Source organism: Accipiter gentilis, chromosome 12 (genome assembly GCF_929443795.1).
Source record: "Accipiter gentilis chromosome 12, bAccGen1.1, whole genome shotgun sequence".
Lineage (NCBI taxonomy): Eukaryota > Metazoa > Chordata > Aves > Accipitriformes > Accipitridae > Astur > Astur gentilis.
This window is the reverse complement of record NC_064891.1, coordinates 35088008-35105597: the sequence shown is the minus strand read 5'-3', so window position 1 is coordinate 35105597 and position 17590 is coordinate 35088008. Positions and strand designations below refer to the sequence as shown.

At 40.0% G+C, this 17590-nt stretch overlaps 1 protein-coding gene across 2 annotated transcripts in view; it reads right to left on the bottom strand.

The window, feature by feature from the left end:
* PPP3CA (protein phosphatase 3 catalytic subunit alpha) overlaps positions 1-17590 on the bottom strand; it is a 200470-nt gene that overhangs the window by 43186 nt on the left and 139694 nt on the right. For both annotated transcript variants that reach the window (XM_049814903.1, XM_049814904.1), the window contains exons 3-6: positions 14572-14696; positions 5155-5266; positions 3717-3862; positions 1298-1437 (exon numbers count right to left, since the gene is read on the bottom strand). In XM_049814903.1, the coding sequence (XP_049670860.1) occupies positions 1298-1437; positions 3717-3862; positions 5155-5266; positions 14572-14696 (523 nt within the window). The remainder of the gene's footprint in view (positions 1-1297; positions 1438-3716; positions 3863-5154; positions 5267-14571; positions 14697-17590) is intronic.

Here is a 17590-nt window from a genome sequence, read left to right as displayed (position 1 = left end):
CTGGATACGTTGCTCATTTTGTCATTTAACCTCCTCCCTTGGCAGTTTTGTTACTCTGGTGTCCTTGTAAGTTGTTCTTAACTACTGCAATGAAAAAAAAACACCCAGGCAAGCCAAAATCCCTCAAAATCCCCACACTGTCAGAGGTGGGTACAATGCGATCACCACCACTGTTCGTGAGGTAGCACAGGTCCATCCTTTGATGAAGAGAGAACAGAAGTAGTGCTTGAGAGGTTCTTCATCACCAGCTCAAGGACACCTAACAGGGTGTCTGCTGCCTGGTGTCCTCAGGACTTGGTCTACAAACCAAGCCGCCTACCACTGGAAACCGGGAAAGGCAGAAGTCAGCACCTGGGCAGAACTGGGAAAAGGGAAACGTTCATTGCTTGCTTTGCTCTCCCTGTGCATTGCCAAAGCGGGGACAGTGGGACATTCCCCGGCACCCAAGGAAATCCACTCCTTTAATGTCCAGGAGAGACAGTCTTGTGACTCTTCACACAGAGAGAGACACAACCCCCGCCCTGCTTAAAGGACAATTACGACTAAGCAGGAAAGAAACAGAGAAGAAAGTTCGCTTCGTCACAAACTAACACAAAGAATTACTTTAGATGTCCTTCTATCCCCATTACTATTACTTTTTTCAGGAATATTCTCACAGTTACATTTTACTAACAAACATCAATAGAAAGAAATAATTTCAAAGGTGAATTACAACTTGATGCCTTTGCGTTTAAGTCCATACGTGTTTCTGCAAGAATGTTACAGGCACTTGCCTACATTTCAGCTCTCAGCAAGTCCCATTTCACCAATGCCGTTCAAATCCTGAATTTCTTGGGAAGAGCTATTCCCAGCCATAAACAAAAGTTTGATAAAACTGAGAGAAAAAAAGTAACTGTGTGTGGGAAATCACAAGTTTTACTTACCCTGCAGAGCAATAGGTAGTGAGCTTTCCAATGCTGGCATCTTTCATTCAAAATTAAGTTCTAATTTTCAAACTAGAAATGTAGTTACCTACCCCTTTCTAAAAGTGACACATTCATTCCCTAACTTACAAAACCAGAAATAAGCAAAATACACAGGCCTTGGTGAATAAAATTAAGTCATTTTAGGGTTTCCCAATTGTGGGTGAAAGCAAGATCCAAATAAACCAAACATGAATTTACCCAAGAACAAGGCAAGCGGGCAGGAAAAAAAGACCCAATTATCTAAGTAGTGTCACAAACTTCAAGCACATATTTTTACTGCAAAACCAGAACAAGTTTACGCAGAGAAACCCATTCGAGGTAGTAATATTCACCTGTAGAAGTACGAGCACCCCCTGACTGTGTTGTGAGTAAAGTGTTCCTGAGTCTTCTCATTTCCAAAGTCCTCCAATGGGTCTGACCACAGGATGTCACACATAGGTCCATATGCAGGTGGTTCCTTGAATCGATCTAACTAAGAAAAATAGGAGACAAAGAAATACTAACTTCTTTCAACTATGTATCACAGAAACACTGAAGCAAAGGTACTATTTTTCATTCCATGGGTTGGCAAACGAAGACCCAAAGCAATCTATTTTTTAGTTTGGGGCTGCTCTCAGCTTTAAAGCAATGGATTTTGAATAACGGTAAAACACTCCTTGCTAATATTGACAAAGAGGAGAAGGAACAGATAGAACTGAAAATTAAGAGACACAGTGGATTCCCATTCTTTGTGAATTTTTGTGCGTATTTTTCTTTTCCTTTTCTACTGTTTTTTTTGCAAGCATTTCAGTGGACAAGAGAGAAGATGGTATTTCTGTATTTCATGATTTTTCAAACATCATGGCACTCGATTTATGTGAGTGAGGCACCTCAAGAAAAAAATATAACAGTTATTTCAAAGCAAGTTCCCATTTTGATTTAAACACATTTTCACGAAAAAATGTATTTAAATACCAAGACAATGTCTCTGCATTACAGCATCCTGTCATGACATTCTTGCTGCTCTCATAAACTTAACCCCAATTAAGCAGCTAAAACCTCTTCTTTCTGCCTATGGGAATTAAAAAAATTCAAATGATATAGAATTATACTGCAAATAAGACAAAGTGCAGCACAATAGAGAAATATTAAAAATCAGTATTCCTCTGCAAGAACTCTTTAATATAAAAAACACTCCTTGTTAAGATGGGTGTGTGAGTCAGGCTTGCAGTCCAAAGCATTCTCCACTCTGACCAGAAAGATCAAGTAGCATACCTAACATACTGTTTATCCCCCCCCCCCCAAACTGTTTCAAAGAGAAAGAATTGGTTTTATGTGTTTTCAACACTCAGTTAAAAAGTTTTAATAAGAGACCTCTGCAATTTTACCTTTGTGTCCTTGTCATGAAATATTCATAGCATACCTACACTTCCAACTTATTTCAGCCCTCTACCAATTGATGTTTTTGTAAGTATAATTCATTTAAATTAAATAACAATTCATGAATATGCAAACCCAATTCCTGCTGATTGCCAAAGATTAATAAACCTGCTGAGGGGGGTTGGGGAGTGGAGAATTGAAGATGTAAATGACCCTAATCTAGAATCTGAAAGCTAAACAGCTTTACTCTGCCATTACATTGTTGCAAAGCCAGCCAGTTTTTAGGCAGAGAATATTTTTGCTTAATGAGACAGTGAACCTTTACCTCAGAAACAAAACTACATTCAGTAATTTTTAAAACTGCAGTTAATATCTTAATCTAATTGCTTTTAAACCAAAACATGTAATTACTGGCTCAAGTTTTTTTGTTTTCTTTTTTTTTAAAAACCATATTAAGCTCTTAGTAAGCTACAAATTAACCTCAGAATATAATTTATCTTTTAATACCTTTAAAGCTGAGAAGTATATATCCATGTTTGCAAGTATCAAACTGCAAGCAAGAAATAAGGAAATATTTTCTGCTGGAAACACTGAGAATGAATGGTTGAAATACCTGCTTTTAGAAATATCATCTGAGATCTCTTTTACAAAACACTTGAAAAAAAATTAATCCTTGATAACATGCAACGACAGTGGATTACATGAGGAAACTGTTTGACATTGTTCTCCGAACTTTCAGGAGATATATAAGAAACTTCTCGGAGTACAAGAGTACCACACAAGCATCAACTTACTAAGACTGGCTTGGACAACTTGCTAGGCACTCAAGGGCAGTACTATTGAAAATGTGGCCAGACATATAGAGAATGAAGCTCTTGACTCTTCTTAAAATAATAATGTTGTTTTGACTATATTCATTGCAATCATACCATACTTTTTTATTGTATGTTTTAAGAATTGTGAGTTTTTTCTAGAGCTATTTGTATCTCTTCTCCAAGAAAGCGCAGAATGCCTAAGGCAGCACAAGGAATCATCAGATGGTGCGTTTACATTGTGCTAGTAAGTAATACTTAAAAGAAATTAATGCTCTGTTATTCATTAGCTCCTAAATACTTATATAACTAATACCTTTTTTTTTTTTAACACAAAGATGCTAAATCCTTTGTTTTACTGGATGCCGGTGATTTCCTCACCTCAGTAAAATATGACTAATTGCAGCAATTCCTTTTATGTTCTATTTAAAAAGACCTTTAAAAGGTGATAATGTCAACATGAACATCAAAATGACACACAAGCATCTTACACAAATGAACGACAGTGAGAAAGGATTCAAGTTTTAGCTGCTGGCAATTAACTGTTCCCTTATTAGACCTGAGCACTATTCAGCCTTACCTTTCTGATGTCATCTAAAGTGTTGATCTCTGGAGACAAGCCACCGTGTACACACAGGAATTGTTGGTTCATCAGAGCAGCCAAGGGAAGGCAGTCAAAGGCATCCATGCAGGCATCATATACGCGTTCTGAATATTTGATTTTACCTTTTAAAGATTAAGATGGTATCAGAAAGTGCCATCGACATTTAAGAGGAAAAAAGAAATATCTCAATCTTGCTCTCACTGCTCTCTTTTGCATTGACGACTGTACCAAAGCTTGCCTCAAGCAAAAAATTCTTTAGGATTATTGTTATTCACTGCTGGAAAAACTCTTCATATTCTGAGGTGAAACTAATAAGAGTTCTAAGTTTATTATATTTTTCTAAAAAACTGTAAATAAACAATTTAATAAACCATTATAGTCTGCCGTGAAATCTATGCAACAAGCCTTAAAAAGTCTGCCGAATGGTTATCATCTACTGGATTATCACTCAATATACTCTCTACGAAGTAATCAGAAGTTTAGCCTGGTCCCTTATAACGAATTATCTACAGAAATGTCATTATGAAATGAACGAGGTGGTACAACAAAGCTGAAATGTTAATTTACCAATACGCACGTTAAACTCCGTAAACCATGAAGCCTTTGAGCCAATTAACATTTCCTGTGTCCCCAGTGCTAAAAAGGGAACACAGACTTCTGACAATAGCTTCAGCTTACGGTGCAACAGAAAAAAAAAAAAGCTTCATTGTGCAGGTGAAGGTCTACATCTAATGAGCTTTTATGTGTCACTGTATCCTTTCTGGCAACACAGAAAGGAATTCCTGTAAGAAGAGCATACCAAAAAGTTTAAGCCTGCTTACAGGGTCAATGTGAAAATGCTATAGTTAAAGGAGGAAAAAAACCCCAGATACAAATTCCTTGCATTTTTCTCCTGCTGCCGACGAGACCCGGTGGGATGCCACCCACTCCACCAGCGATCGGGGACCCGTTGCAGAGGTGCTGGCGTGCCAGCAGGTTTCCACCGCCGGGCCGCTGCGTGGCCACAGACCCACAGCCGCTGCAAAAAGCAGCGGTGGCACCGGCTCGCCGCGAGCATCCAAGCCCAGACGGCCCTGCGGTAGCCCCGGGCTGCTTCCCAGGCCAGGCTGGCAAGCTGAAGTGCCTCAATACCCGCGGCACCAAGTGAGGACAGCCTCGTGTTTGCACGGGTGGTCAGTCACTACCCGCTGCGGGGGGCTAACCCCCTCCTTTCCGCACCGCTGAGACACCCGCTCCAGCCCCTGCAAGACGAACGCCCTCTCGGGGAAGAGCGATTACAATTTAAAATGAATGATAGTTAACAGGAAAAGCACGTTTAAAATTACTGATGGTAAACCAGTATCAAATACTCACAAAATAACAAATTAAGTGGTTGAAAAAGGAGTTGAGAGGAGAAAGGTTAAGGCAGACTTACATTCTTGCTTAAATGTGAAGTACTCTGTTAAATGTCTACATTCATGATTCCCACGAAGTAAAAACAGTGTTTTGGGGTAAAGGATTTTCAAGGCCCACAAGTACAGCACACACTGCGAATGAGAAACAAGAAAGAAAAGCATAATTCATAATTAATGACGTAATTCGACCACTTATGTTCCCCTCCACCAAAAAAACTAGCAGAAGAAGTATTCTGTGTGAAACATTTCTTTTCAACAGGTGAACTTCACTCTTCAGCCTTTACATGCAAACATTTCTCTGCACTTCAGCCCGGACTGGCTGAAACTAGGATCGGTGTATTCCGATAAAGTTTTACACTTCTGCTCAGCGGTGTCTCCCCGTTGAGCCGTGCGTTGCCGTCAGCGGCCCCCACTACCAGAAGTAATCGCTGAGCGTCTCTCCCATGAAGCGTGCGCTCTCCACCGGGCAGGTTAGGCAGAAACCTGCCATGGAAACAATTTCACCGGAAGACCTGCATTTCCCGGCTTAAGGAAAAGTTGCTCTAGAACAATTTAACTTCAGGAAATACCTCAGCTTCCAGTATTACACAGTTTTTACATGAAGGCTTGTTCTTTTTTCACTTCGCATTGTTCTGTACAAACAACCGAGAAAAAAAATCCACAAGGCTCTTGGATTAAATAAAGTTACTACAAAGCTTCTATAAAACCTTTTATGTTTCCGGAAGATTTCTATTTGAGATGGCATTTCTTCTAGACATGTTTTTAAAGGTAAAAACCAGAAGACTCAGAGAAGTTGATCTCTGCTCAGACCTCTTGAAACCATCCGGTTAAAATAATTGTTTTGAAAACAAACCTGACACAGCAAGGATGCCAAAGCATTACGAGACTCTTGACAAATGAGTAAACTTGCAAACTTCATGGGAGACTTATCCTTCGTGCAGGGTGACCCTGCTCAGGTACCTGGCTGACAAACTCACAGCTCCAAGGAAGCCAATGGAAGTAAGACCTGTTCATCCCAGGAGACGAGCTCACTGTCTGCAAGAACGCTGTACAGACCACAACAGGCTCGCAAAACCCACGAGCTAGAAAACTGCCTGCACAGCTTCCCCTCCAACCCTTCCTTAAATATCCATGAAATGCAGAACTGTTGCACATGGAATGAAAGGTTTTATTATTTACCTTAATAATCAATAGAGTGGAAATTTGGAATGTACTCCTAACCAGGTTCTGCTTAGAGCAAAATCAGCATTTTTGTCAATGTAATGCCAGTATGATTCCCTTCTACAATTCAGAACGTCTCGATAAACAGAATAATTACGTTAATCATGTCTCAACATTTTGATTTCTCCTGCCTCATTTGCTACACAGTCCTCATCTCAGAAAAAAAGAAAAACAAAACGAAAACCAAAAAAGGACGCAACATTTTTATGTTTGTGCTAAACCTCACTCTATCCATAGATAATTACATAGCAGCAGGGGTTTTCTACTACTCCTCTTTGTCTTGAATTTATCAACACGTCAACATCTGGATGCTCTGCCTGCACTCCTTAATTTCTGTTCTTCTACTCAGAGGGTCTAGAGCCAGGTAGAAAGAGCAGAAGGTACAGGCAGCATCCTCCGGGACTTGCAAAATTAATTCTCCTTGGAAACACACGGAAGGCCTCCCAGCTCTCACCACCTCTTCCACCTCCCAGGCGCTATTGCCACTGCAGGAAGCGAGAAGAGGCGGCAGAACGCTGGGTAGATCACGCTGATGTAATCCATCATGAAGCGATGGTATTAGGTCACAGGAACTATCTGCTGTGGCCCAAAACAACCACAGATGGTACGCCCGGGGAAGGTTTGCTGGAGTTTGCGCAGAGTGAGAAGCTTTGGGTTTGAGGTTTTCACTTCAATGGGGAAGGAAGCCTGCGCTTCTCCACATCACCAGCGCAATTCTCTGTCTCTTTGATGATGACTTACTTCTTCATTCCTCCAAAAATTCCCGGAACCTTCCACTTCTTTGAACTTACTGGCTAATGCAAAAATTTGATGAAAATGTTGGGAGACAAGAAGTTTAAAGTGACACCTCCATCCATGCAAGAAAAGTTCCAGCTTTTAAAGTTGTATCTAAGTTACCTTGGAGCATCTAATCCTGCCAAAGCACCTTATAATTTAGAAAATCACAATGATTAGTGCTTAGATGAAGTGTTTTATTAAAAAAAAAAAAAAAAAAAGAAAAGAAAAAGAGGAGTGGTTTACATTTCCCTTATAACTAAGTTTTTCATTTTCATAAAGCCTTGGCAAGATTGAAATGAGCACTAAGTACTTAAAATATCATCCAGATTTGGGAAGCAGGGACAATGAGGAAAGCTGGAAGTTTTATCTTTTTGGCATTTGGAACTTGCTTATGGGTAGAACTCTTTAGAATTGCTTATTATAGATTTATTTTTTCTTTTTTTCTATGCTTCCTTTGAAGCACTCATGAGAACCAGACCAAGAAGATACAGAGAATCAATGCAGTCCAGGAAGTTCTGTCTCCCTGCCACTATTCAAGTACTGGAAGCCCACCATTCACATTTTGTGTTGTTTTCAGTGGTACCATATTAAAGGCTTATTTTGTTCAGATAATTTCTTTAATTTTCTCCCTTTTCTCTTCAATAGTCCAGTGATGCAATATCATAATAGTAAACAAGAACTAATTAGCAGATTTTTTTTCCCATGCAAGTTAGACAGCAAATATGAGGGTGACAGTTTTTCATAGCTTTTCAACTTACACGGTTATTTACATATAAAAAACTTATGTCCAAACAACATATCATGAGCAAACATTCTGGTTCTATTTTGTTTTTTAACTCCACTTTGCATATTGTAATTCTTACTGAAGTCAAAATATTTATAATAATTTGCCCTTGCTGAAACTCTGAGCTTACAATCTTCAATTATTTGGTAATACTGCTTCCTAATAGCAAAATTTTAAATTCTCTTTTTTTCCCCTCCAAATTTTTCATCAAGAACATACTATACATCAGCTCTGCTGCAACTCTATGTAAAATGTGCAGCAGTGACCTTGCGATCTGGACATCTCTAAGGTATTTTTGGCCTGTCTCATTTCATTCATACTATGAAAAAAAAAAAAAAGGGGGGGGGGGGGGCTACATCTCTTAAATGCCAGCCCTCAAACTGCACCCCTGCTCACTTGCTTAGTGTCATTCGGCTGTTGAAATAGAAGATATGTGAAATTTATAACAAAGAGGTAATCTGCCCAGCTCCCAGCTCCTGTAGTCAAGCTGTTTTCCTGCTGAGGCTCTGGCAGCCTCAGCATCAGGAAAGAAAAAGGTCTGTGCAATTAAGTGCTGTGTAAGCCAAAGGCACATATTTTCAAAATGGAGTTGGGATTTAACTCTATCGTTACGTGCTGAATTTGAGTCTTTGCACAATGCGACATCTCGGCACCTCCCGAAAAGGAAAACCAAAAGCCCCAGACCTCTTGCAGGCATCCCAAGGTCTGTGCTCAAAACAAGGAACCATGAAGAACTGCTGCAGCTGCCACCAGACTGCAACCACAGCACCACCTGAAACACAGCGCGCCCGCTTCTGGGTGCTCTTGCGCTGATCATGCCAGGAAGAAGGAGATGCAGCTCGCTCTTAGCGGTCTGGCTTTGTACGGGTAACAAAAGATGAACTCACCCTCCCTCCAAATGACTGATGGCATCGGGCACTCCCCCAGCAGGCGAAATTAAGTGTGAATAAACGCAAGGTAATTCATACTCAAAAGGATCACTTGAGCCACGCGTTGCTAAGGTCTCTACTGATGCTCTGTGAACTGTGGAACAGTATACTGGCATAGCTCCGTCACTCTGTAAATAACACACACCTTACCTAAATATAAAAACTGCATCACTTTAATAATTATACCATCATAGTACCTAGTACAGGTACAGCTTTCTAAAACGCAATAACTATCCCAATGGAAACCATGTACCTTTTTACACACGTAACTTCATTCACACTACTGGTATCGCTATTTATTAGGGCTTTATTTCAGAGGCAAAAATACATTTCATCTGTAGCCAAAATACTCACAAGAAATGCAAGTTATTGCCATTTCTAAACTACCATTCCTTGAGCACCAGGGAAGAAAACTCTGAACACTACTGAAAATAAAGAAAAAATTGTATTGTCTTCACTACAACCAGGATTCCATTCTTTTTTTCCCCAACTTTTAGGGCATAAAAGATGATCTCTTCTCTTAAGGCTCTGCTGCAGAACAGGGACAACAAGGTAGCGCTACTTGCATCAACCAGATCATCAGTGACAACTTAGAGTCTTTGCCACAACATTTTTGTGAATATGCTCTTATTTTACCTGGGTTTTGTGTTTCTAAAACCAGTGCTCATGTACGTACAGGTTGCACATTTAAAAACTAAAAAGGCTACTGCTGTGGAAATAGACTTCTCGTGGAGTAACAGTGAATCCATTCCTCGTGGTCAGGGTCTCAGCTGTTTCGAAAATGTTTAAGAATCTCATTCTGATCATTCAGCTTCTGGGTTTTGTTTTTTAGTCTGTTGAATATTCCCAAGCAGCTTTGGGATCTTGTTTTGACACCTGCACAGTACTTCAGCACCTCTAGACTTGAATTATTGCAAGACTCTCTTCTAGCTAGTCTCCCAGATGATTTTATTTAGAGTGATCACCTGCAAAATGTTGCTACTTACCATATACTCTTTTCTAGTGTTTAGACCACATTACTCCCATTTCAGCCCTCGGAAGGACCTCAAAACGTCTCTAAAAGGAAGGACCTCTTTCTCAACCGAAAAGTGACTAGAAATTTCTTTTTCTTAAATGTTCCTCTAATTCTTATAGCTAATACTTTCTAAAGAGGTATCCAAGTGCTGGTTTCTAGCTCTCCTCTTCGGACCTCGTTTCTTGGCCCCAGCTTTTTTCTCTGGAGATGGGTCCCTCAGAGAGGTGGAAGCAGTGCAGGGGAAATGGCACGAGCGACCTCCAGGGCACCGTCCCATGTTCTCTCCCTGCAGCCAAAAAGGGTTCTTGGCATGTTGGGGACTCACTCTGGGAAGAGCAGGGACAGGAGCAGGCAAGCTGCAAGGATGGCCCTGACACAAAGAGATGTTCCAGTCTGGGAATATAATATATACAAAAATAATCTGAATTTTCTGAACTACTGAATATTCACAGCTCTGAGGAGCACTGCCCAGCAAAAATGGGATCTTACAAGATGCAAGTTTTTGCTCAGAGAACCACATTTGCTACTGTTACATAGTAACAAAAGAAAAGGGCAAAGAAATTTAGGATAATTAAGGTATGAGGATTTTCTTTGCTCTGAGAGAAGTGAAAAAACCAGTTGACTTCACCAGTAAACTATTCCTGACGAGCCAAAACTATTTTAAATCAAGCTGTTTATTGGGAATCATTAACACACTAGACCAATGGAGGAAACCGAAAGGTATTTATTCTTCCAATAAAGTCCTAGAAAGTGCACGGAGACTTGAGAGATAACAAACACATGGCTTCACCAGCATTCACTTCACCCACAGTTTACAAACACAGATTTATTTATGTGTAATTCTTTTCTTGGGAGAGACCAGTTAATAATTTCAAACAGTTCACTGAGTTCAGAAGCATCTCAAGTGCCAGATGCTTTTTTAATTGATGCAAGGTCCGATGGTCAAATTCCAGACTCACTCTAAACACCTCACTTTGTTTTTGCTAGAAATGCCACAAAACCAGTTTTTCCTTCTGGAATTCCAGTCTTTGCGTCCAGGAAATGAAGATGTACAAATGTTTTGAACCTTAAAACACAACTCCAGTTTTGTTCATTTTGAATGTTGTTTTAATTCTCCATATCTAAACTATCTGTTCTGTCAAAAATGATTAGTATGTACCTTATGATATTCAACTGACATTTAAGCTTGTATGTTTTTATGTGGGATTGAGCAGGAGAACAATTCCAACAGTTCATTTACATAATATTATTAATTCATTATAGTCAGTATTTACACTGATTGTAATTTTTCCAAGACTGTGATGAGAAGCAGTCTATATGTATACTCCCCCCTACACCACATGGCATTTATGTCTGCCTTTCAAAAGAGAGTTTTCAGTCTCAGGTAGAGATTAGTCATTCTTCCTTACAGCCTGTTCCTGCAGAAGCACTTATGCTCTAACTATTCTTTGGATTTAAAAATAGCCCTCTGTTTTTACCATTTGGGTTTCTTTTCTCCATGACCATAAAACTTGTTTGAAAGCAAGAACTGAGGGGTTTCTACTCTGGAGTCAAAACCCTGGAACAGTACACAAGCACAACAGGGAAATGTTATCAGTTATGGAGCTGAGGAAACAAGTGCACCGTTATCAGATATTGCAACTTGCAGAAATTTGTTATTCTAAGTGAAGAAATGCTCAGGGTCTGCCAAAAGATCAAATGGAAAAGAGAGTGCAGCTACAGGATAAAGATTTGATCTGTGCCGAAAAATCTCGTCTCGTCCTATCTACAATTTTGACGTTTTTTGTTTTACCCGTTGTAATTCCTTTATTAGTCTCTTATCCTGTGACACCTTGCTTAGAACTAATTTTAAAGACACGCATCCACCCCACCACCCTTCAAACAGTGGAGCTAACTCTGGTAAAAATGGAGCACACACGTGAAGGATTGAGCCCCAAGATCAAAAGCTCCAAGGGGCACGGACTGTCATTTCTGCTGAGTGCTTTATACGAATGCTTTTCTCTTTCCCTCTGTATTATCAAATGCCTTCCACCTACCTTATGCAATTTCTTCCTCTGTTCTTAATGATAATAGCTTACATTCTATAGTACCTTTCATCCAGAAGAATCCCAAATGCTTTGCAGCCCACAGACAAGGATTATCTCGCCCACTACCAGAACTCATCTAAGTCTAGGCTCAATGGTGTCACTTTTACGCTAGATATCACACAGCAATCGAATGGATTTTTTTAAAAAAATTATATTACTCGTGATTAGTACCTTGGACCAGCTAGTTAATTCTTTTGGAAAGACCCCAGAACTGCCATAGTCTCATGTCTACATAGCAGAAAGAGGAGCCAAAAGACCGATGGAGTAAAGATCACAGTGTGACTGACGTGGTAGAAATATGCATTGAGATCAGGCTAGGACTGTTGACCACCTCGACTTCTCCAGCACAAAGTACTGGCAAGGGCTGGTGCCTGCCAGACGTGCTCAGGGCCCCTTCTCCACCAAAAGCATCTGCCTCTTAACTTGCCAAGTTGCGTTCTTCCCCATTTTCCTTTCCTTGTCACTACTTACTGTGCTGAGGTCGTGCTTGAATGCATAGCTCTTCATCCAAATACACTTATGAAACAGAAACCTGCCTTTCCTTTCAAAGGCATTCTTTAATCAAGGTGACAGGTGGGGAGAATCAGTTATGTGTCCAAAAAAGTAGTAATTTGAGAACCTTGCATACAGAAAGGAATAATATAAGCGACAGCTCAGATATTTCCTTGGCGCTAGCAGAAGCCAGTGCTGCTTCCAGTGAAAAAAGTAGTGTTCCAGAATGGAAAAACTAAATTCAGAATATAATTTGCTAAATACGTATGTGCAGGTTGCTAAATGAGTAATTTTAAGGGGCTTATTCCCCACCCATAAGCTATTTTGCTTTGTGTTATATGGCCTGCTATTGCCTTTAATCAGTAATAGCCCTGGAGAAGAGTTTGGCAAACTGTCAGACAAGCGTTTGAAAGCTGAGGCAAATCCACTTGTTCTATTTCTTATATTAAAAACACATATAGAAATGAAGACAAAACTCTCCTCTTCCAGATACAGCTTGGCTTGGTCAAAGTCTACAGGAGATACAAACTAGGTTATCACAACTGAAAAACGGCGGTTCAAGATTGAGCTGCACAACAGTTGAAGCCTGTGAAGCCACCGCCCACGCTCCCGACCTTCGCCAAGTGACCCAGCATGGTAATCCACACAGTGATGATTTAGGTCACAGCTCACCGTGGAGCAGAGAAGGGAGGAAGCAGGCACATGTGGCTCAACAAAATAATGATCAAAGTGCTGACTTCAGTATGACACTAAATCCTAACTATATTGATTTTTGGAAGGTGGGTGAAAGAACCTTGCAATTCTTAAGTTCTTAGAGCATTTGCACTTGGAACAGCATATTTCTATTTGTAAAATGTGCCACCTCCCAAAGATCCTGTTAACATTTTAAATTAAGTTTTGAAGTGAACTAACAAAGCAAAAGTAGTTTTAGAGAATTTTATTTTAAAGAAACTTCTCTTCATACTATAAATATAAAACTGGCAAGATGATCGATTTTACAGAAACATTATAAATAACTCAGCTGTTTGGGATTACATATTTTTATATCAACATGGCTACAGTGTACTAGAGTTGTGGTATGAAGAATGAAGCGGCAGTATATGCGTTCTCCCACGCTGCCATCTTATCTAGTCACAGACACACGAGGTATTCTCCCTTGACTCAGAGGGTGTTAAAGACTAAACGTTTCAGAGAAAGGAGTCAAGCTCTTGCTCAAAAGCTGCTGCAAGGGTTTCTGACCGACCATTCAGTGACTAGATCAACTACGACCTGGATGACCAAATCCAGATTAGGTTTTATTTGATAATTGGGCACCTCATCTGTCAGTTTGCATAACCAAGCAGCAACAGAGAGCGGAAGGAAAAAGCCAGTTTGTTTTATGAGCACTGGAACAAAGGATTTGTGCTTGGTATTTGACTCGCTTCTAGTCAAAGGTGGGCAGGTTGGACAGGACACCGTTTCCTTCACAAGCCAGCTAAAGATGCTGTCATTTGACCTCCACATTCTACAACTTGATACTGGAGTCTGCACCAGGTCTCAGCACCTTCAACCCAGCACGTGTGTATCGCTTCTCTGTGGATTCAAGCGCTGCGTCAAAAGCCAGGACTCACACACTCCTGCATGCCATATCTAAACAGAACTCATTCATTCTCTCCAGCACAGCATGTTATCTGCTGGCTTTTTGTCCCATTTACTCCCTATCTAGTCTTTGCATTTTCAAAATTTTTGCATCCAAGAGACTCAGATCAGACAAACCTAAAAGTCGAACTAAACTATGAGTTGTTCTTTTAGTTTTTCTGCTATGGCTCTTTTCTAATAGCTCATTTCTCTTCATCCTATTTAGCTTGCGAAAGCTGCAGAGCAGACTGCCTTCTGTGCTATATTTGGATGGCCACTAGTTAGCACCAATGTCCATTCTCCATCAGCTTTCCAGCACAGATATGGTGGGATTTTCCTGGATACCAAGCAAGCTCTATGAAAACACCAACAGTGACATTAATGTGGTCTTCTTTTGCTCAAAAGTGGTTTCTTCAAAAAGCTTCAGTATTCCCAAACGGGTTAAATTACAATGCTAAATACACACACTTGGCTGCAAGCAGTTTTGCAGCCAAAAATAGAAATAAGAAACTTACTTCAATGCTGAAGTACCCTCTGTCCACGTAGTCCCCCAGGAAGAGATACCGTGTGTTGGCAGGAGAGCCTCCCACTTCAAACAGTTTCATCAAGTCAAAGAACTGACCATGAATGTCTCCACAAACTGAAAGAGAAAAAGAGCAATTTTCAGATTCACCATGCGAAGATCATCTTAGGCACATGCATTCTGAAGTCACTGTTATGACAATTTTGTGCCTCATCCTCTAGTTAAACAACTAGTGAGAGCTGGCAGCTGCTCAGCAGAAGCTGTTTTTTTATGATGTGCATCCCTACATGCGTGTGCAGAAGGCTACCAATTAATTAAAGGAGAGCCATGTGGCAAATTTGACCTATAATTATTTTCATAGGTATCTGTCCATTCCTCCTACTGCCCAGCAGAGCACATAATACTGGCAATAGTAGTAAGACAAACCAAAGTCATCCTGAAAAAGAGAACATGTTCAGGCAAGGTTATTCTTTCTTTCGACATCACTCTTCTATTTCTCCTAGTCTTAAATCCAGACAAACACCAGCAGGCTTTCCACAACATGCAAAGCATGCCTGTCCTGTGTCTGCCCCTGGTTAAACTGACAAATTTCTGACTTCTGGTTTCGTACAGAAAAATGGCCTGCTTGCTTTCCCAAAGCATGTCTTACATGAGAGGACACTGATTTTTCATGCTTTAACCTCTACCACTCTATTTAACCTCGTGTAATTATGATTCATTTCACTTCATTGCAATGAAGTCAATCTAACAAGTGGCTTCTAAAAGAGCAGCTCCCAATAAACACGACAGAGAGCACAAGTGATGTGCAGCCGTGGCGAAGTAGGGATGCCTCTTTTTGTGCCCTAGAGTTAGGAGATCGGCTCAGCTATCTTGTGAAATTGCAAACTCCATGGTGGGTGATTTTAAGCATCTGCAGGAAGGCAGGCAACGCTTTTGGAGGCCCCTGTGGAAGCTTAACTAACAGTGCTGTGCCAAAACCCGCTTCCTTTTGCCTTGTTTGCTCTAGCTAAGGGAAGGGGAGAACCCCGCAGTTTGGGGCCAAGCCCAGACCTGTACTGGCAATGATCCTTAAAGAAAATGTTAACGGCATTGACTGTTACTGAGGTCAGTTTAGACTGGTTCTCCCTTCAATGACCAAAAAGGAAAAAAAAAAAAAAAAAAAAAAAAAAAAAAAAAAAAAATCTGATTTGCAAACTGGAAGGATGATTATGGAGAAACTGAATAAACCAAGGGCCCAAGATAGACCTTATCTTGCAACAGCAGCACAGCTTCTTATTTACTGCTAACACTAAATTCAGAAAACTTCAGATGCTCTCTCTGATGTCACGGTTCAAGCTTTTGTATTCAAGCAGTGCTCTCATTTGAGCTTTTATCTGGAAGTTGATACAGAGGTCTTGTTCTATCAGAGATAAACAAACCTCACATTTATCGCATGCCGTGGAGAAGCTGAAGTCACGTCTCCGCATAGATATAAAAGGACTACATAGAACAGCTGTAATGCCAAATCCAACAAATTTGCAGTGCAAACGGTGTTCATATGTTATTGTCTTTCATCTCAGTCCAGTGTCACATTGTATTTTTTACTTGCATCACTTTTCTCTGAAAGTATACACTAACAATAGGCTCAATATAATATTGTCATTCTATCAAAAAACTAAAAAAACCCCAACCCCCAAATCCCCACCCAAATCAAAACCAACCAAACAACCCCTACTCGGGCAAAGAAAAAAAACCACTGATGTCCCAGTCACTGCTTTCACGAATATTTATGTGAAATTGGTGACACAATTCATGAGCGCTGGCCAGCTGAGCATCCTTCTGTGATAGTAACAGGGCATTTTCCACATAAAATAGCATATAGTACTCTTATCACCACTGTGTTACACTGTATAATCTCTTTTTCCTAGTTGATTCCCCCTCCCCAAGAGTTTTAGAGGACAACATTCATGTTGAAAGACACCACCAGTTATAATTTCTATCTAAGAATAATATATCATTAATTATGCAAAATAAATATTATTTAAATCCTCAAGTGGTATAACACCACCCCTCTTTCTTTAAAAAAAAAGTACCCCAAACGAAATTTTTTGATAGCATTTTTATTTGAACACGTTGATCTACCAAACCAATATACACTGCTTGACTGTACTCCTCTGCATGGACACTGTGGGAAGATTAAGAACACGTGTCGCATATTGATGGCCAAGCAATCTGCTCTCCTAACTTCCAGCAGAAAAGCTTTTAGTTATATAACTGTACAGCTCTACCAATTATCACCCACCCCCATTTGCTCCAACTGCAAAAACTGAAGTTGAACAAGGCTGAAAGATTTTTAAATGGATTTAACTTTTGCTCTTTCACTAAAGCACAAAGAAACAAGATTTTTTTTTATTTCCTTCTTTTGTTGTTTGTTTGTTATGCAGACGTGTGAACAGGAAAATACATTGAGGCCATTATAGAGAAACCAAGGAGGTTAGAGAGCTTTCTCCAAGTAGGTCTATGCCCATGAATATATGTCACAAGTCTGAAAAGCAGAGAGCAAACCAATGAAGAGGAGAGAAATAAGAAGTGCAGAGCCCTACAATCCCATGACTTGCAAAATTCTGAACTGGACTTGAGAATCGATACTCAATGGATATTCCAGGCACTCTGCACACAGGAGCCTACTCTTTTCATACTGGACAACAGATGCAGAAACATATCCAGACAAAAAAACAACGAAAAAACATAAAAAAGGAAAGCTAAAAAGCCCTCAGACCCAACCTTGCCAAGCAATTAAAGTGGTTCCAAAAAAGAAGCTTAAAATCAGCAGGTAAAAGCAGTGGGAGGAAGAGAAGACACTCAAAATTAAGAGTTAACATTGAGATTTAATTTATTATGGTCAGATCCCAAAATTCCTACTGAAAAACCACAATGTTGCATATGGTTAATCCAATTAGTATTTTCCTGGAATAGCTTGGAATAGCTTAAGGATCTTATACTTTCCAGATTTGTGCGTATAAACCTGAAAT